Source organism: Lissotriton vulgaris, chromosome 11 (assembly GCF_964263255.1).
Source record: "Lissotriton vulgaris chromosome 11, aLisVul1.2, whole genome shotgun sequence".
Lineage (NCBI taxonomy): Eukaryota > Metazoa > Chordata > Amphibia > Caudata > Salamandridae > Lissotriton > Lissotriton vulgaris.
The window spans coordinates 558,037,514-558,058,812 of record NC_141699.1 but is presented as its reverse complement, the minus strand read 5'-3'; the positions used below and the strand labels follow the sequence as shown (position 1 = coordinate 558,058,812).

Sequence of the window (21,299 nt, the reverse complement as noted above, 5' to 3'; positions counted from 1 at the left end):
ACTAGAGGTGGGGACGCCTATGCTGATGCAGGAGGAGGACAGCGCAGGAGGAAAGGGGGGGGCGCTCGGAATGGCTGCCATTGGAGCGGGCGAATTGGTAGTAGTGGAAAGGGCGGGGGGCCCCTAAGTAAGGTGCCAGACTCCAAACGGCAGGGCATGCGGGCAGGCTTCACGCGGGGATGCGAACTGGGTGCGGGGTGTGCATAGGGATGGGGGTGAGCAGTGTTGGAGCACGCCCAGTCCCTGTTTAGCTGAGTTCACTAGGCCAGTTTTGTCCTGCACTCGGAGTTGACTATACGATAACTAAATGCAACTTAGTAAGTATGGCCCAAAGTCTATTGGTTTACGTAAATTGTTTTCCCGATGGGTGGCGTAGGTCGGCGCGTCCCCCGACGGATGCTGGTCTCGCTAATATCGCCGGTCAGATTATTTCAAAGTTCCATTCCTCTCCCCTTTATTTAGTTTTGTCTCTCCTTAATTTGCAGCACACCCACTACAGGAAGATCTACGTGCTCCCACGATTCTTCGCCCATCCCAGTCCCTGCCTAAAAGTAGGTTTGAAATTCTATTACAGGACCGGAGGCTTCAGATTATGCTTCTCTTTCGTTTACTGTAAAACTCACAGCAGCCAATAAACATACAGTTTATCAATTTAAAACTACATTATCCATCATGCTTGGCCCAAGCCACGCCTCCTTAGCCCTACAAGAGCCCTGGTAACAGTCCCAGCTTCCTCTTTCTTTGCTGCTCACAGCAAGAGATAAGTGCTGCTCCCATTATTCTCACATTGAACAGTGTTTATTCTTATAAACGAGGGTTATTGGTTGCTATATACATAGTTTGCTGTATTTACCTTATTGGTGTGCTGGTGTACGGCGCTGCCGTTTATTTGCCGATTTTACTTCACTGTGTTACGGCGCTGCCGTTTATTTGCCGATTTTCACTGCATTGTGTTTCAGGGCTGCGCGCGCTTCACGCTTTGGGGACCCGCTCCTGGGTCGGCGGTTACAACCGCGTTGGTGGCGCTGCTGCGCTTGTGTTGGAGCCTCGCTCCGTTTTTCCTTCACGCGCTTTGCGCGCCTGTACCGGCCCGCCCTGCGGGTGTCTCGTTTCCCCGGCCGCACTCTCCAGGGGCCTGAGGGACGCGCAAGGCTGCCCCTAATCGCCTGAGGCGCATAACAGAGCCGCGCGAACCACACGGCAAGCGCGTGCAGCCCACACCACGTCCATTGGGCTATTCCTAGTAGGATTTGGACTCGGTTGGGCTGCACACACTTCGAGCTCGTTTTTCCACCAAATTTGACCGCGTTTATTAGTTAGAGCTGGTGGAGGAGACGCCTAACTGGGGTGTTGAGGGACAGAGTCTCTGAATTAAGCAGAAAGCTCTCACCCAGTCAAGAGATCAGGGCTAGATCCAACAGCGTTTTTTAGCTCACTGCACCATCCCAGTTTCAGAACCTGGCTGTATGCAAATTAGTCTGTTCCTGTCCCAGTGCATGATGGGAACAGGGCAAACCAAACTACAAAAGCCAATTCTTACACTGGGAAGGAAACAAGCTCCCGGGGACCGGTTTCTGGCATTACAGCCGTCTTCGGCCCGGTTTGCTTGAATCCTGATGGTGCAATGAGCAAGGGTCTCACATCTGAGAATACCCTTCCACGCTTAGGGTGGACAAAAATATTTACAACAAGGGGTGGTGAGGGACAGAGTCTCTGAATTAAGCAGAAAGCTCTCACCCAGTCAAGAGATCAGGGCTAGATCCAACACCGTTTTTTAGCTCACTGCACCATCCCAGTTTCAGAACCTGGCTGTATGCAAATTAGTCTGTTCCTGTCCCAGTGCATGATGGGAACAGGGCAAACCAAACTACAAAAGCCAATTCTTACACTGGGAAGGAAACAAGCTCCCGGGGACCGGTTTCTGGCATTACAGCCGTCTTCGGCCCGGTTTGCTTGAATCCTGATGGTGCAATGAGCAAGGGTCTCACATCTGAGAATACCCTTCCACGCTTAGGGTGGACAAAAATATTTACAACAAGGGGTGGTGAGGGACAGAGTCTCTGAATTAAGCAGAAAGCTCTCACCCAGTCAAGAGATCAGGGCTAGATCCAACACCGTTTTTTAGCTCACTGCACCATCCCAGTTTCAGAACCTGGCTGTATGCAAATTAGTCTGTTCCTGTCCCAGTGCATGATGGGAACAGGGCAAACCAAACTACAAAAGCCAATTCTTACACTGGGAAGGAAACAAGCTCCCGGGGACCGGTTTCTGGCATTACAGCCGTCTTCGGCCCGGTTTGCTTGAATCCTGATGGTGCAATGAGCAAGGGTCTCACATCTGAGAATACCCTTCCACGCTTAGGGTGGACAAAAATATTTACAACAAGGGGTGGTGAGGGACAGAGTCTCTGAATTAAGCAGAAAGCTCTCACCCAGTCAAGAGATCAGGGCTAGATCCAACACCGTTTTATAGCTCACTGCACCATCCCAGTTTCAGAACCTGGCTGTATGCAAATTAGTCTGTTCCTGTCCCAGTGCATGATGGGAACAGGGCAAACCAAACTACAAAAGCCAATTCTTACACTGGGAAGGAAACAAGCTCCCGGGGACCGGTTTCTGGCATTACAGCCGTCTTCGGCCCGGTTTGCTTGAATCCTGATGGTGCAATGAGCAAGGGTCTCACATCTGAGAATACCCTTCCACGCTTAGGGTGGACAAAAATATTTACAACAAGGGGTGGTGAGGGACAGAGTCTCTGAATTAAGCAGAAAGCTCTCACCCAGTCAAGAGATCAGGGCTAGATCCAACACCGTTTTATAGCTCACTGCACCATCCCAGTTTCAGAACCTGGCTGTATGCAAATTAGTCTGTTCCTGTCCCAGTGCATGATGGGAACAGGGCAAACCAAACTACAAAAGCCAATTCTTACACTGGGAAGGAAACAAGCTCCCGGGGACCGGTTTCTGGCATTACAGCCGTCTTCGGCCCGGTTTGCTTGAATCCTGATGGTGCAATGAGCAAGGGTCTCACATCTGAGAATACCCTTCCACGCTTAGGGTGGACAAAAATATTTACAACAAGGGGTGGTGAGGGACAGAGTCTCTGAATTAAGCAGAAAGCTCTCACCCAGTCAAGAGATCAGGGCTAGATCCAACACCGTTTTAAAGCTCACTGCACCATCCCAGTTTCAGAACCTGGCTGTATGCAAATTAGTCTGTTCCTGTCCCAGTGCATGATGGGAACAGGGCAAACCAAACTACAAAAGCCAATTCTTACACTGGGAAGGAAACAAGCTCCCGGGGACCGGTTTCTGGCATTACAGCCGTCTTCGGCCCGGTTTGCTTGAATCCTGATGGTGCAATGAGCAAGGGTCTCACATCTGAGAATACCCTTCCACGCTTAGGGTGGACAAAAATATTTACAACAAGGGGTGGTGAGGGACAGAGTCTCTGAATTAAGCAGAAAGCTCTCACCCAGTCAAGAGATCAGGGCTAGATCCAACACCGTTTTTTAGCTCACTGCACCATCCCAGTTTCAGAACCTGGCTGTATGCAAATTAGTCTGTTCCTGTCCCAGTGCATGATGGGAACAGGGCAAACCAAACTACAAAAGCCAATTCTTACACTGGGAAGGAAACAAGCTCCCGGGGACCGGTTTCTGGCATTACAGCCGTCTTCGGCCCGGTTTGCTTGAATCCTGATGGTGCAATGAGCAAGGGTCTCACATCTGAGAATACCCTTCCACGCTTAGGGTGGACAAAAATATTTACAACAAGGGGTGGTGAGGGACAGAGTCTCTGAATTAAGCAGAAAGCTCTCACCCAGTCAAGAGATCAGGGCTAGATCCAACACCGTTTTTTAGCTCACTGCACCATCCCAGTTTCAGAACCTGGCTGTATGCAAATTAGTCTGTTCCTGTCCCAGTGCATGATGGGAACAGGGCAAACCAAACTACAAAAGCCAATTCTTACACTGGGAAGGAAACAAGCTCCCGGGGACCGGTTTCTGGCATTACAGCCGTCTTCGGCCCGGTTTGCTTGAATCCTGATGGTGCAATGAGCAAGGGTCTCACATCTGAGAATACCCTTCCACGCTTAGGGTGGACAAAAATATTTACAACAAGGGGTGGTGAGGGACAGAGTCTCTGAATTAAGCAGAAAGCTCTCACCCAGTCAAGAGATCAGGGCTAGATCCAACACCGTTTTTTAGCTCACTGCACCATCCCAGTTTCAGAACCTGGCTGTATGCAAATTAGTCTGTTCCTGTCCCAGTGCATGATGGGAACAGGGCAAACCAAACTACAAAAGCCAATTCTTACACTGGGAAGGAAACAAGCTCCCGGGGACCGGTTTCTGGCATTACAGCCGTCTTCGGCCCGGTTTGCTTGAATCCTGATGGTGCAATGAGCAAGGGTCTCACATCTGAGAATACCCTTCCACGCTTAGGGTGGACAAAAATATTTACAACAAGGGGTGGTGAGGGACAGAGTCTCTGAATTAAGCAGAAAGCTCTCACCCAGTCAAGAGATCAGGGCTAGATCCAACACCGTTTTTTAGCTCACTGCACCATCCCAGTTTCAGAACCTGGCTGTATGCAAATTAGTCTGTTCCTGTCCCAGTGCATGATGGGAACAGGGCAAACCAAACTACAAAAGCCAATTCTTACACTGGGAAGGAAACAAGCTCCCGGGGACCGGTTTCTGGCATTACAGCCGTCTTCGGCCCGGTTTGCTTGAATCCTGATGGTGCAATGAGCAAGGGTCTCACATCTGAGAATACCCTTCCACGCTTAGGGTGGACAAAAATATTTACAACAAGGGGTGGTGAGGGACAGAGTCTCTGAATTAAGCAGAAAGCTCTCACCCAGTCAAGAGATCAGGGCTAGATCCAACACCGTTTTTTAGCTCACTGCACCATCCCAGTTTCAGAACCTGGCTGTATGCAAATTAGTCTGTTCCTGTCCCAGTGCATGATGGGAACAGGGCAAACCAAACTACAAAAGCCAATTCTTACACTGGGAAGGAAACAAGCTCCCGGGGACCGGTTTCTGGCATTACAGCCGCCTTCGGCCCGGTTTGCTTGAATCCTGATGGTGCAATGAGCAAGGGTCTCACATCTGAGAATACCCTTCCACGCTTAGGGTGGACAAAAATATTTACAACAAGGGGTGGTGAGGGACAGAGTCTCTGAATTAAGCAGAAAGCTCTCACCCAGTCAAGAGATCAGGGCTAGATCCAACACCGTTTTTTAGCTCACTGCACCATCCCAGTTTCAGAACCTGGCTGTATGCAAATTAGTCTGTTCCTGTCCCAGTGCATGATGGGAACGGGGCAAACCAAACTACAAAAGCCAATTCTTACACTGGGAAGGAAACAAGCTCCCGGGGACCGGTTTCTGGCATTACAGCCGTCTTCGGCCCGGTTTGCTTGAATCCTGATGGTGCAATGAGCAAGGGTCTCACATCTGAGAATACCCTTCCACGCTTAGGGTGGACAAAAATATTTACAACAAGGGGTGGTGAGGGACAGAGTCTCTGAATTAAGCAGAAAGCTCTCACCCAGTCAAGAGATCAGGGCTAGATCCAACACCGTTTTTTAGCTCACTGCACCATCCCAGTTTCAGAACCTGGCTGTATGCAAATTAGTCTGTTCCTGTCCCAGTGCATGATGGGAACAGGGCAAACCAAACTACAAAAGCCAATTCTTACACTGGGAAGGAAACAAGCTCCCGGGGACCGGTTTCTGGCATTACAGCCGTCTTCGGCCCGGCTTGCTTGAATCCTGATGGTGCAATGAGCAAGGGACTCACATCTGAGTATACCCTTCCACGCTTATGGTGGACAAAATGATTCAGAAAAGGGGGTGGTGATGAACAGAATGTTTGAATTAAGCAGGCCACTCTTACCCAGTCCAAAGATCAGGGCTTGATCCATCACCGTTTTTTAGCCAGAAACCGGTCCCCGGTAGCTTGTCTCCTTTCTGGTGAAGAATTGGCTTGGTAGTTTAGTCTGCCCTGTTCCCATGATGCACTGGGCCAGGGACAGACTGATTTGCATATAGCCAGGTTCTGAGCTGGGATGGGGCAGTGAGATAAATAACGGTGATGGATCAAGCCCTGATCTTTGGACTGGGTAAGAGTGGTCTGCTTAATTCAGACACTCTGTTCATCACCACCCCCTTTTCTAAATCGTTTTTGGCCACTATAGGTGTGGCAGGGTATACTCAGACATGAGTCCCTTTCTCACTGCTCCATCAGGATTCAAGCAAGCCGGGCCGAAGACGGCTGAAATGCCAGAAACCGGTCCCCGGTAGCTTGTCTCCTTTCTGGTGAAGAATTGGCTTGGTAGTTTAGTCTGCCCTGTTCCCATGATGCACTGGGCCAGGGACAGACTGATTTGCATATAGCCAGGTTCTGAGCTGGGATGGGGCAGTGAGATAAATAACGGTGATGGATCAAGCCCTGATCTTTGGACTGGGTAAGAGTGGTCTGCTTAATTCAGACACTCTGTTCATCACCACCCCCTTTTCTAAATCGTTTTTGGCCACTATAGGTGTGGCAGGGTATACTCAGACATGAGTCCCTTTCTCACTGCTCCATCAGGATTCAAGCAAGCCGGGCCGAAGACGGCTGAAATGCCAGAAACCGGTCCCCGGTAGCTTGTCTCATTTCTGGTGAAGAATTGGCTTGGTAGTTTAGTCTGCCCTGTTCCCATGATGCACTGGGCCAGGGACAGACTGATTTGCATATAGCCAGGTTCTGAGCTGGGATGGGGCAGTGAGATAAATAACGGTGATGGATCAAGCCCTGATCTTTGTACTGGGTAAGAGTGGTCTGCTTAATTCAGACACTCTGTTCATCACCACCCCCTTTTCTAAATCGTAACTGGTTGTAACAGCAGTTGCCTTACTTCAGAGTGTGCACACGCTCTATATATTCTATTTCAACGGCTCTGACGCCCACTGGGCTGCAATAATAACTATACAGCTTTGCTGAGGGGGTCTGGTACAGGACTTCTGTGTGTATTTGGTGTGCAGTGGGGCTGACCCCCCCCCTCTTACTCCCCTTGTGTCTGCCTCATTTTGGTGGTGTCATTCCCACTGTGATTTGCAATGCAGGACTGGGTGTATTTTGACGAGGAGGCAGGGGAAGAAGTTTATGGAGAGCAGCCTGCTGCTGCAGTTGAAGACAAAATTGTGGAGGCCTTAGACGCTTCGGTGCAGGCCTCAGTTAACAAGGCAGTCGAGAGCACAGTGCCTTCTACTGTGCATCAAGCATTGGCAAAGGCTCTTAAGCCTATTACTAAACAGTTGGAGAATTTTGCTAAGAGACATGGTTTCACTAAGGACAAGTCCACTAAGACCACTCCACCAGCTACGCAGGCAGGTAACAGTGATCAATGGCCACATTCAAGCGCTCTGCAATCCCTACCAGCCTCTGGGCAGGCTCAGGCTCTGCAGTTCATACCAGCATCAGGGACAGAGCATGCATACTCTACAGGGGCCAAGGCCAAGAGCAAGCAACATTATGTGGACACGGACACCTCCACCACTACTGGTACTGATACCACTGATACGGACGAGGAGGCCCCGCCGAAGAAGAGAGCAAAACAGGCCTCACCTTCGGCGTCCGTCCCGAAGGTTGCTACACCTTTCACGTTCGATCCTAACGAAATTGTCCATCCCAGGTCATCTGACTGGGTCCCGGCCGCTGCCGTGGCGGATTATCTGCAAGAGAACATCAGGAAAGGTTTTGACAAAGAGGTGCGTAACCGCTTACGCTCAGAATGCCCTCGACCTGACCTGGCCCATAAGGTGGCAGACACCCCTGAGATCGACGTTAGTCTGTTAACATTCTTGAAAAAGTTTGCCAAGGATCCAAAAAAGGGCATTGACCGCGCCTGGCGCGGCTGCCAGGATAAACTGTTGGACGTGGTGGGCCCTTTAGCCAAAATACTTGAGATGGCCCTTAAGGCCAAAGAATCCAACGTTCCCGTAGACCCTGATATCCTGGCTGGATGGACCCAGCGGGCCATCTGTTTATTGGGAAACGCTAATTGCGCTCTTTCCACAGAGCGGCGAAAATCCCTACTGATGCGAATGGATTCAAACCTGACCGAATTGGCATCCGCGGAACCAGGACCCTTAGCAGAGGGCAACTTGTTTGGTGACCGCTTTGTGAAGGACGTCTCCAAGTACGTGGGGACCTTCACATCGCTGGACAAAGCTCAATCTGGGATAAAAAGAGTATTCCATCAACAGGTTTTCAATAGGGCCGGACGAGGTCGGGGACGCTCGCCAGGCCGCTTCGCCAATCAAGGTCCCCCCAGAGGCGATTTTGGTAGAGGTCGAGGAGACTGGGACTCTACCCGAGGAGGCACTTTCTACCCCACGAGAGGCAGATTCCACAAAGGCAGGTTCCACGGAGGTGGCAACAGAGCAGGCTTCCACAACCAGAACAATTCAGGTGAGCACACTCGATTGTTTTCCCTTTCCACTGGGGGGTCGCACGAGACACTTCTTTCACAATTGGGTTCTTCTGACACAAGATGCGTGGGTCCTACAAACTGTACAGGGTTTTCAACTGGAATTCTTTCAAACTCCTACGCAGAGGTCTATCCCGAGAACTCTCCTTTTTTCCCAACAAGAGACGACCTTTATAGACAGCGAAGTGGAAGAATTGCTTCAGAAACAGGTTATTGCGGTGTGCACACACAACCCGCAAGGGTTTTGCAGCAATATCTTCCTGGTCCAAAAGAAGGGAGGAGGTCACAGACTTGTGCTGAATTTGCGGGAATTCAACTACTTCCTAGTATACAATCACTTCAAGATGGAGGGCATCCATCTGTTGGCAGATCTGCTCCGGCAGGGCGACTGGTTGGTCCGTTTGGATCTGAAAGACGCCTACCTCTCTATTCCCATTTATCCTCCCCATCGCCGATTCCTGCAGTTTCAGTGGAACGGACGATGGTTCGAATACTCGGCCCTTCCTTTCGGGCTTTCCTCGGCTCCTTGGTGTTTCACCAAGGTGATGAAGCCGGTTGTCTCCCGTCTTCGGGAACAGGGTATTCGGTTAATAATTTACCTGGACGACATCCTGATCATGGCTCAGAGCCCGGATCTGGTGTCGCAACATCTACAGACGACAATTTCGCTGCTCCAGAATCTGGGATTTGTTATAAATCAGACAAAATCCGCTCTGATTCCGTCGCAGACGACGGACTTTCTAGGATTCGTGATCAATTCACAATCTGCTCAGTTGAGCCTTCCGAAATCGAAACTGAAGGATATCAAGAAGGAGATCAGTTCCCTTCTCGCCCGTCAGATGGTTTCTCTCAGGACGGTCGCCAGGATAGTAGGTCTATTGGCGTCGTCAGTACAAGCAATATTTCCGGGGCCACTTCATTACAGGGCCCTGCAGAGACTGAAGATACAGCACCTCCAGAGGGGGCTAGCGTACTCGGACTTAGTGCCATTGTCACAGGAAGTGAGGGACGAAATGCAGTGGTGGTTGCACCAGGTAGAGGCTTGGAACGGCAGAGCCATTTTTGGTTCTCTTCCCAAGGTGGTCATAGAATCAGACGCCAGCCGTTGGGGCTGGGGAGCGCGCTGTGGCGCGGTTTCCACAGGAGGACGTTGGTCCTCTCAAGAGCTAGATTTACACATAAACTGCTTAGAACTCCTAGCAGGATCCTTCGCTATCAGAACTCTCTCGCCGCATCAGACGTCTTGTTGCATTCTCCTCAGAATGGACAACGTCTCGGCGGTTCGCTATATAAACAAGTTAGGAGGGACAAGATTGTCCATGCTAGTACAAGTAGCCAAGGAATTTTGGCGATACTGCCTCAGCCGTCAGATCACGGTTATTGCAGAATACATACCGGGACAGTCCAATGTAGTGGCGGACTGGAATTCAAGACATCTGAGGGATTACAGCGATTGGAGGCTGCTTCCCCGGATGTTTCTCTGGCTACAGGACCTTTGGGGTCCTTGCCAGATCGACTTGTTTGCATCCCGGCTCAACAGCCAACTGCCCAGGTTCTTCAGCTGGAGGCCGGACCCAGCGGCGGCAGCGACGGATGCATTTCTGCAGGATTGGACGGGGGCAGTGAACTATGCGTTTCCCCCCTTTCTACTCATTCCACGAGTAGCGTCATACATTCTCAAGCAGAAGGCGGAGGTGATCTTAGTGACACCTTTATGGAAGTCGCAACCGTGGTTCCCGACCCTGGTGGGGATGTGCTGCGACCTTCCACGGATGTTGCCCTGGTCGGAGTCCCTGCTTCTGGGTCCTCTGCAGGAGCAGCATCCGTTGATCTTGTCTCAGCGTCTAATGCTGATGGCATGGAGGCTTTCAGGCAACGATGGAGTTTGCCTGGAGTTTCAGGAGCGGCTAATGAATTCATCAAGCAGGCTTGGGCCCCTTCCACGCGAAAGCGATACTCTTCGGCCTGGAAGGGATGGTTACGTTGGTGCGTGGAACGGGAACTGGATCCCGTGGGGGCAGGCCTTTCACACGTCGTGAATTTTCTGACTGAAAAGGCGACGAGCGGTTTAGCCTATAGATCGGTGAACAATTTCCGATCTGCTATTTCAGCGGGCCATTCCCACATTGATGGGAAACCGGTAGGAGTTCACCCTTATGTGTGCAGACTCCTCAAAGGGATTCGGGCTGCGAACCCTCCCAAGCCCAAGTACTCTGGGCTTTGGGATGTTTCTTTGGTCATCAAGCTTTTTGATAGCTGGCCCTCTAACGATTCGCTTTCTAGGAAACAGTTATCGGCCAAGCTCGCTATGCTTTTATGTTTATCGTCGTGCAGGAGATCTTCGGACGTGCGGGCACTGGACCTTGCAGGTAGAGTATTTACTCTGGAGGGAGTTTCCTTTACTATTACAGGCCGCACAAAAACTATGTCTAGAATGATTGAATATAATGCCTTTCATAGTAATACTAAACTCTGTGTTGTCCAATGCTTGAAAGCTTACGAGGAGTGTACTCGTTCCCTGAGACCGACTGGTGTAACGCAACTGTTTATTGCAGGTCAGAAACCGTTTAAACCTGTGTCCTCGGCCACCATTGCCAGGTGGCTTAAATTTGTCATGAAAGAGTCGGGAGTTGATGTTCAACTGTTTGGGGCGCACTCTGTGAGGGGTGCTATGGCTTCGAAGTCATACATGTTGGGAGCAAATATTCAGGATATTATGCACTGTGCTGATTGGTCGTCTGAGTCGACATTTAAACACTTTTACTATAAGCCGGTGGGTGACATTTCTTCTGTGGTATTTGATTCAGCGTTGAACTAAGCATAATCTGAAGCCTCCGGTCCTGTAATAGAATCAAAAATTAGCTAGCATTCGCGCCAAGAATTTTCAATTCTATTAAGGACACGGAGGCGAGGATTATCCCACCCGGCTATGTCATGTTATGATCATGCTTACCCACCCGTTGTTATGATTCCTTCTGTTTATACAGACATTACGGTTTCTTTTATCTTTATTCTAGGTTCTGACAAGAAAAAAGAGTGATCCCTCTTCTATGGAAGGCTGCAGATGGGGCGCCATCTTCTATTTCCTCCAGTCGGAGATTTTCTGAAGTTGGAAGTGATTCCGAGTTATTCCACGTTGGAGTTTGTTAAGACTTTTATACTGAACTTATGTTGCATGTTCGTGCAAAGAAAGAGGAAGCTGGGACTATTACCAGGGCTCTTGTAGGGCTAAGGAGGCGTGGCTTGGGCCAAGCATGATGGATAATGTAGTTTTAAATTGATAAACTGTATGTTTATTGGCTGCTGTGAGTTTTACAGTAAACGAAAGAGAAGCATAATCCTCGCCTCCGTGTCCTTAATAGAATTGAAAATTCTTGGCACGAATGCTAGCTAATTTTTGATTCTCCACCTGAGAACTGGCGAATGAGGACGCACGTTTCAGAGTCACCCAGCGCACAGAGGAAAAATTCACCTCATGACACCTCGCAACTATTTAGCACCCAGTTCTCGGACACCTTCCATTGAGGGTGAGAAGGATACTACAAGGACTAGGCAAATGAAGTGCCAGTCAAATGTAACAGTAAATTGGTTACTCAAAAAAAAAAAAAATCCGCACATTTACAGCAGCTGACCGGAAACGTTTGTTCTCTACCATCAGTCTTTTCTTAGTTCTTAAGTCAAGTACGTGCAAGGGTCTCACATTCCCAGATATCTGACAGCCTATTCGCAGGAGGAAGGCGGGGCGCTCTCGGAATGGCTGCCATGAGCGGGCTATCTCCTTGTCTGTGCGTTTTTCTCTTGCGCGGACTTTACCCGAAGGCGTCAGAGCGCTTCACAATAAGGACAAGAACGGATACATGAGGGCATTGCAAGTGAACAAATTACAAAAGAAAAACGTTAAGTTATATGGAATAAACAGTGCTTTGAGTGGGCCGGTACTCGCAGGTGCTGAGTACCGGCACTTCTAAATGCTTTAGTATCAGTATGCACATTTGAACACCACTTTAATTTCAATGGCATTAAATGTGTGCCTCTGGCCGGATCCCCTTCATGGGCAAAAGCCCCCTCCCCCCGCCCCCCCAAGCCCCGCCCCCTAGTCCAACTAAAAATACAAAAGGTACCAATGGGTACATTACAGGAGGAAAGTGATGTGTGGAGGTTACAAAGTACTAGTAAAGGTATAATACTGCAATAAATGGCAGACACTCCAACACAACAACAAAAGTTAGGTAGGCAATGGTGGCACGTGTGCAAGTATCGAAAGGAAATAAAATGTAAGACGTAGCAAACAGTGTGTTACAAGAGAAAAGAGTCGTGTACATGTTACAAAAGAGTACCGAAGACAGGTAGAAGGATAATACTGGTCCTGCAGGGGCTTGCGGCTGAGCCGTCAGGATTGACGGGTGCACTGAGATGTGGTGCGGAGTGTTGGAGGGTAAAGAAAAGTATACAACACCAGTTAGGCAATGTCCTTTCCCCTGTTCTTCTTTCTTTTGTGTATATGTTTTCCCCTTCTCTTCTCGGAGTATCCGACTCCTATCCTCCCTAACGCCCATGTTCAAACATCGCCCCCAGGGGTAGCCTTATCTGTCCGGCACTGACGTGGTGTAAGCCCTGCTGCTCTGGGGGGGGGGGGGTACATAGCTCAAGTAATGGCTGCCTGCCACGGCTGAGATCTGCTAGTCCAGGTTAGATCAGTGACTGCGCCGGCCAGCTGAAGTATTCATTGCCTCACGTATATAGTAGTTAGTGTCAAGTATGTTTCGTCACTGAACTTCTTTACTCATGTCTCAACGCTTCACCAGCACGTCCCCCCCTCTGACAGTTCTGAATGCACTTGTTACCTCTCTACTCCTAGGCCCATAAAGACACAAAGGAGGGGGTCCTCTTCGGAAAGAACGGGTTTCACCAGAACATGGAGGGTCTCAAAGAGGGTGAAATATGCTCTACTCCTTTGTGGCGGCGCATTCGTATTTGCTCCCTATATGAGTACTCGTGTAGACCGCAGGAAGCATTGTATAAATAAAGACCCATGGTACTACCTCCCTTTCAGTGGGAAGGAGGGCATGGGCAGCCCGTGAGCACGAGCCCCTGCTAAGGGTCGCAGGGACAGAAAGTGACACATACGTCCGAAAAAGTGACAGAAAGAGCATCCTATGAGTCCCACTCTCTACCACCCAACCGCAGCCTAGTTGTCCCAGGGGATCGCCACCAACGCATGACCCGGCACCTGTCTCCCCCGGTGGATATACACCAAGGCGGTCCAACAATATTCTTTCGAGACTCATTTGCAGAGTTGAACATTGCCAGTTATAATTATTCAAAATAGAAGGCCATTTGGGGGATAGCATTAAAGTCAAAGGGGTAACACAGGGTCCCTCGCAACCTGGGTATTAACAATAAACAGCTTTCTGTCGGGGAGAAATAAAATTGCTTAGCATGCAAAAAGTGGATTAAAAGGATAACGCCAGCTGCATTGTTAATATAATAGAGGGTGTGGCTGAAATTTAAAAAAAAAAAAAAAAAAAGGTGCTTAGCTTTGTGTGGTGCATGACTTGTATTTTTGTGTCTGTCATTGCACTATATATATGTCACAAGAAGTAGCAGCATACTGACAGGAAGTCGTGTCTATGGGCTTTGTCAATGGTAGTTAGTTGCAGAAGATAAATAAGCAGCAACCAAGGCTTGAGCTAAAGTATGTGGCAGGGTTGGAAAATTATGCGAATTGCTTATAATAAAATTATCCATTGATCGCTTTGTATACGTAGTAATAGAAATGGTAGTATTCAAACATAACATAATACGAAAAGAGCCTCTGATTTAAAACTAGGAATTCACTAAGGTTTACCATCCCTTACAAAATATGTTTTGTGGTTTGTTTTTATAGCCTCAAGGGTAGTTATTTTCAAGCTTGGGTGCATGGATTGCATGACAGGTAGTTGTGCAGGATTACTAGCAGTGGCGAAATGGGAATGCAAATTCACAACCGGCCTTGGGGAGAGGGGCAAGGCTAATGCCGGGGGTTTGGGGTGGGGGATGTTGGGAGAATGACGAACTCCCAACACCCTCTGCCCCCTTCCCCAGCACGCCTCCATCAATGCCGGATGGTGGGGGGGGGGGGGGGGAAGCACAAGAGTGGCATGAATTTGGTAAAGGGTCAGTGAAGAGGATAGAGCGTTCTGGGTAGGCCACACGATGAGAAGTAGTCCACATGTGTTTGGGGTAACAACATAGGGAATGTACGGTGCAGAAGGGTTGTGAATAAGAGATTAGGTACTGGTGGTATATTACAGTGGGAGTTCTGCTACCATCAATAGACATGCCTGGGGCTCAACACTAGGGGGGTGCCTGTAGGTGGACAACAGCAAAAAAAAAATAATAAATAAATAAAATAATAATAATAATAAATAAACATAAATAAAAAAATAATAATAAAAAGTGCCAGTGCGGTTAACAAGGACGGGTGCGACGAAGGTGGTGCGAGTAAGAGGGCTAATATGTTGCTTTTAATTTGGAGTATAAGTAAGGAGCAGTGCATGCGGACGGAGAAAGGGGCAGTAGTGGTGGAGGTCACGGACTGGGCAAATAAAAAACAAAAAAACACAGCGGGATGGGCAGCTGGCTTGAAAGTATAAGGAACACCGCCAAGACAGCGCTGGGGGGTACAGTAGCAAGGAGATGCACCACTGCTGCCAGGCTCATTGCCATAAGTGGGGGTTTTAAGAGCTACCATGGGCAGGAGATGTTAGGTTAACAGACAGGGTAATGCATATGTTGCAGGTTGGCTGACTTTGGCAACAGGGAACATGGTTTCCAGGTCAGAGTTGGCAGGTCATTGGGTCGGATTGTTTGCGGCAAGGTGCTACCAAGATAGTGCCCCCTTTGTCCAGACCAGGGGGGAGCACTTGCCGGGTCACAGATGCCGTGCTAGTGCCAATTCACCATAACAGATGCGAATATGCAGTAAGGACACACCACAGTGGATGGGATCTAGGTAGTTGGAGTGAGTCCTTGGTGGCTCGCAGGCACACATGTCCTGAAAAGGAGAATAATTGGTTAGTGTAGGTATGGACCTACTATGACGCAAACGCAGAGTGGGGGCACACGGCAGGTGGAGGGAGCTGAGCGGGTTAGAAGGTGTTTTGGTTGAATTAAAAAAAAAAAAGGCACTAATGGGAAATGTTTAGTCGAGCTTGTCAGTACAACGTTTGAGGCTAACTACGATGCAGGAGAGAGTATAAATAGATAATTATGCTTAAGTAAGACACAGGGACGGGAGAAAGTTATACTTTGCACATAATACTATAGAAGGTATATGGGGAGGCGTAAAATTGTTCCAGGTTTATATACCAGAAGGAAGCTTCACATGGATGGAGTGTCGAGTTGACAACGTGGTTATCAAACAGGGCAAATACGACAGCTGAGTAAGTTAAGCAGAAGGAGATTTCTCTACAGGTTCTTCAATGTTCACATGTTAGACAAGTTAAATAATGTTTTACCCTTCAGTTTGTAGGGAAAGAAAGGGCATGCAGCCCGGAGGCAATTAGCTTCTGCCCGGTGAAAAGTGTGAACAGCTGAAGTATGAATTAATTGGTACGAAAGTAGTTAATCCGGACCACACAGCATAGCCTTTTCATTAAGCCATATAAAAGAGATCAAATTAGCAGGTGACACTGAATAACTGTATATAGCGTACAGGTGGATGGCCGGCATTGCTCAGTTAGGCTCCTGGCTGGGTACAGGTAATAACAGGCGGGAGTCGGGAGTCCTTTACTAGAATACATCCTAACTCAGAAATATGGGATGCTGGAAAAAGGGAAATATGGTGTGAAAATTGGTGCAAGAAGTAAAAAAAAAAAAAAGAAAAAAGTTGTAATGCTTATGCGTTATATGAAAGTCATTCCTAAGAAATTTGAGTCACCATTGCTGTGTTTTTCTTCTACTTCACAGAGTGCAGAGCGGTGTTGGGCGATCAAGTACTGTGACCCTTCCAGGGCTACAGACAGAGCTGGAGGCAATGAAGGGGAATTCAGCATTGCTTTTCAACAGTCAAGGGTGCACTGCTTAAAGATTAAATAATGCCGCAACTAGTCAAAAAATGCTAATGTTGTGATTAATAACTTCCCATCTATATGTAGGGGCAATTTTTTTTTTCTCCTTATAAAGACATTTTTAAAAGGGGTAGGTTTAGGTAGCATCAGGCACAGCATGATTAACTTGCGGCAGCCGCATTATTACAGAGCAGATGGGGTGTATCTTTCTGACACTGGGACGGATGTCCTGCTACGAAATATGCTAGCAGTGTTGTATGCAAGGGGCTGTTGGTAGTTTGCAAGAATGGGGCCGCAGTTAAGGCATGGGGGGGGCCTCGCAGGCAGCGATAGCTCCCGGCGAGGCATGGCGGTACTTACAAAGCGATCCAAGAAGAATGCAAAAAGCAGGTGGCGCAACGGGCTCAGACTACAAATGGGGCAGGCAGGACCCAGGGGGTCACTGGCAAGCTCCCCGAGCTCCCTGTGTTTAGGTGAACCGGAAGTAAACAATTAATTGCGCAAGTCGGGCGGGGGCGGGGACAAACGCCAACCCGGAAAGGAATGTGTGGGCCCCGGAAGTGAAAAGGTCACCCGGCCGGGTGGGAACCGGCTGGTTACCCGGGAGTGAGTGGACACCAGATGCAAAAGGGGCCATCCGGTTGGGTTAAAGCAGACGCTTACCCAAGGAGTGTGTGGAAACCGGAGGTAAAAGGTTACCCGGTTGGGCCGGAAGCAGAAGCTTGCCTGGAGAGAAAGGAAAAGGTGTGTCCCAGGGAGGGGGTTACCTTGGCAATGATAGCTGCACTGAATATAGGGCACAGTGCAGAGGCATTGGTGGTTAAGGACGGGGACAAGTCACTTTGGAAAAGAGAGCCGCACTGAATGTAGGGCACAGTGCAGAGCTGGTTGTGTAAGAACGCACAGTCGCCAGACAGAAATAATGGCGTGTAAAGGATCGCTTGTAAGTGATAATGCCTAATAAACTGCGGCCTTAATTCTTCCATAAAACAAACTGGTGTGGTCTGAATTTATTGGGATTCGGGCGGTGCGACCATGTGGGGGGTGCCTCTGCTGTGCCCCTTGGTTCGGCCCCCCCACTCCCCAGGGGGAGGGGGACAGTGGCTGGACCGGGGGTCTCAGTGGAGGCCACCCCTGGGAGGCAGAGCCCGAGCACCCAATGATTGGCGGGAGATAAAGGGAGCAAAGGCAGGGAAAGAGAAAGAGCAGCCCCACCAAGCATTGGGGCTGGGCCAGCTCAGCCATAAATTTAAGGTAGGAATGTGGTAGGGAAATAAGGGCTATTTAAGGGTGGGCACCGGGCACAAGGCCCTCTTTCTCCGTGGAATTTTGGCAGGAGAAGACCCACCCACCCACCCTTGGAGGGACAGGAATTGAAGGGGGGGATAGACAAAGGGGGTAAGATTTGTCGCAGAGGCATATGGGGCTTACAAGAGATCCTGTGGTTTCGGAAGAAGGGACAACAGGCGGTACTTACAAAGCGATCCAAGAAGAATACAAAAAGCAGGTGGTGCAACGGGCTCAGACTACAAATGGGGCAGGCAGGACCCAGGGGGTCACTGGCAAGCTCCCCGAGCTCCCTGTGTTTAGGTGAACCGGAAGTAAACAATTAATTGCGCAAGTCGGGCGGGGGCGGGGACAAACGCCAACCCGGAAAGGAATGTGTGGGCCCCGGAAGTGAAAAGGTCACCCGGTCGGGTGGGAACCGGCTGGTTACCCGGGAGTGAGTGGACACCGGATGCAAAAGGGGCCATCCGGTTGGGTTAAAGCAGACGCTTACCCAAGGAGTGTGTGGAAACCGGAGGTAAAAGGTTACCCGGTCGGGCCGGAAGCAGAAGCTTGCCCGGAGAGAAAGGAAAAGGTGTGTCCCAGGGAGGGGGTTACCTTGGCAATGATAGCTGCACTGAATGTAGGGCACAGTGCAGAGGCATTGGTGGTTAAGGACGGGGACAAGTCACTTTGGAAAAGAGAGCCGCACTGAATGTAGGGCACAGTGCAGAGCTGGTTATGTAAGAACGCACAGTCGCCAGACACAAATAATGGCGTGTAAAGGATCGCTTGTAAGTGATAATGCCTAATAAACTGCGGCCTTAATTCTTCCATAAAACAAACTGGTGTGGTCTGAATTTATTGGGATTCGGGCGGTGCGACCATGTGGGGGGTGCCTCTGCTGAGTATATGGAACATGGGTTTCGGTAGACGGGGCCAGAAGTCCTTCCTGGATCCCTATTTCTGTCTTCGGGCTTCACCCTGGGCGGTTTGTGTCAGCTCTCCAATAAAGGTAGGAAAAAAAAAAGAAACCTCTGGGTTACTGCTTGTGTCTGGGTTCCGGTTCTGGAAGAGGGGGAACGGGGAGTGAGGGGATCACCAGGGACTGACACCAGGTTTTTGCATACAGCCAAGCTAAGGAAAAATTAGCGCTAGAGGTGTGCTCGAGGACGAAGGAGTGAAATATCCCACACACGCAGTCCCGTGACCTCCCTTACCCACCCCTCCCCGGTCCCAGCCCGTGATAGAGCAAGTCTCCGTATGCGGTCCCGTACCTTGTCCAGCCACACTTCTCCAGAAGTGCGGCGGGGCGACTCATGTTGACGGTGGCCTCCTAGCGTGTTGATTCTGCTGGGCTGGCTGTCTCCAGTATCTTCGTCCTCCTTCCTGGGCCCCTGGAGAGGAACGCTGGTAGGCACTGGCTTCTCTGCTTCCCTTCCTCCGTCGGCTTTCGCGCCGTCTTCTTCCTGGTGGAGTGATTTGAGCGCCTCCTCGACCCGGATTGGCTGAATGGTGGTGACATCACGGCCGAGGTTTCCACCCCTGGTACAGTCCAAGCGGCATTAACCCCTTCGCTGCTGATGACGAGCTCAGCTCGTCATCAGCCACAGTGGTCGTGTGCTGATGACGAGCTGAGCTCGTCATGTAACGCGGGTTTTTGTAAATTGCCGCACAGCGGAAAAATTACAGCCGCAACAATGTGGTTAAAGGGACCGTAAGCGTCCTGTTCTCGGGGTGGAAAGGAGCAGGAATTAAAGTCCTCGCCCTGCCCCAGACAGACAGGACCCCCGTGACATATACTATTGGCCACGTTTCTGGAAAATAATGGTTTGTTCAATGACACTCAGTTTGGCTTCCGTGGTTGGCACAGCAGTGAATAAGTGCTAATTGTGGGTATGGAGGAAATTCGGGCCTCAGTGGATAGGGTTGGCAATACCCCCCCCCCCCCTTATCCTGCTTGATCTAAACGCAGCATTTGATATGGTCAATCATGACAGTTTACTTTGACCGGCTACAGAGCCTAGGAATCCATGGTGCTGCTCTGGCATTTCTGTGTTCTTTCCTCACGAATTGTACTCATTCTGTCTCCTTTGAATGCTTTGTGTTAGAGTCCTTTCGCTGCCTTGTGGGGGAAGCACAGGGCTCACCCCCAGCAGACCGGCAGACCTGATCAAATCTTTTGGGTTGTCATTAGTTTCTTATGCTGACGACACCCAGATTGTGATCTCGCAAAGGTCCCAATTTGAAGGAAACTTTTCGGAATTGCATGAGTGCAGTGAGCCAATGAATGCACTCAAATGGTCTTAAGTTAAACTCTTCCAAGACCAAAGTCATTCTCTTTGGTAATAACACCTCATTTTTGTCTCCCTCCTGTTGGTCTGTTGAGTTGGGCACTCTTCCGACGCCAGCCATGAAGGTAAAATTTTTTAGCATTTGGATTGATGGCAGATTAACATTTAAGGAACAAGTTACCAGAGTTATCTCGGCCTCCTTTTTAGGTCTCGGCTAGCGTAGGCTGCGCACATGCGCAGTCTCGCCAGCGAGACTTAATGACTCTGAGTAGCGAGGGTAAACCCCACCCCTCTTCTCCATTGGCTGGCCTCCTAAACGGCAGCCAGCCATTGGAGAAGAGGTTTGTTCTACCCTCTTCTCCATTGGCTGGAATGGTAAACAACAAGTCAAAAACACACCCGTTGTTTACACTCCAGCCAATGGAGAAGAGGGGAGAAAGAAAAACACGGCCCCCAGTCTGAAAAGGACGGGGCTTAGTTCCTTTGTGTTTATCTATTTCTTGCCTCTTCCTAATCCTCGTCGCCTCCTCTTCCCCACCCCTCTTCTCACCTCTCTCTTCCTCTCCTGGGCTCTCCTGTCCCGGCCAGTGCGCACCCTGGATGCCGCTGCTACTGGGCTCTGTGTGTGCCTGCCTTCCGCCGGCTCCTCCTCCCCCCTTCCCCAGCCGAGACAGAGAAGGCTTCCCCCGCTGCCCTCAGTTGCATCCCCTGCTCCTTGCACCGGTGCCTCACTCCGGTGCTCAGGGCAGGGCCCCGAACACTCCAGCTGTTCTTGTTCACAGTGACTCTCCAGACCGGGGGTGCAGTGACTGCACAGGCAATACAGTGTCACCCTCCAGGATTGCCCGCCCGCCCGCCCCGCTCTCACCGGTCGCCGACGCCTCCAGGAGAGCACCTTGTAGCTGGGCGATCCCCCGCTTCCAGCCGTCAGCAACAGTCACTCTTTACCCTCACACTCTGTGCACCGGTTCCAGTACGAGCGTTAGGCCGCCATTTTGTGAGCTCTGGCCCTCGCCGTAAACTGGAGCGTCCTCTTCTTCAGCCCCGGGGGTGCGGTGATGGTGGTCCACTACCTCAAGCCCCTGGTTGAGCTGCCGGGGAGGACGCCCATCTTCTGGCCCGGGGTGGTGCAGGGCCCGCCCTGGAGGGACGCCAGACTCGCCTGCGCCCCCGTGAGTACTTTCAGGTATGCAACGCCTGGAGCCTAGG

The 21,299-nt window shown here is 50.1% G+C and overlaps 1 protein-coding gene across 1 annotated transcript; it reads left to right on the top strand.

The window, feature by feature from the left end:
- The first annotated feature begins 7,106 nt into the window (after positions 1-7,106).
- On the top strand, positions 7,107-11,519 carry LOC147683147 (uncharacterized). Its single transcript, XM_086942501.1, has 2 exons — positions 7,107-8,460; positions 11,497-11,519. Exons 1-2 carry the CDS (start codon positions 7,107-7,109, stop codon positions 11,517-11,519), a joined length of 1,377 nt encoding a protein of 458 aa, XP_086798627.1.
- Positions 11,520-21,299: the final 9,780 nt, after the last annotated feature.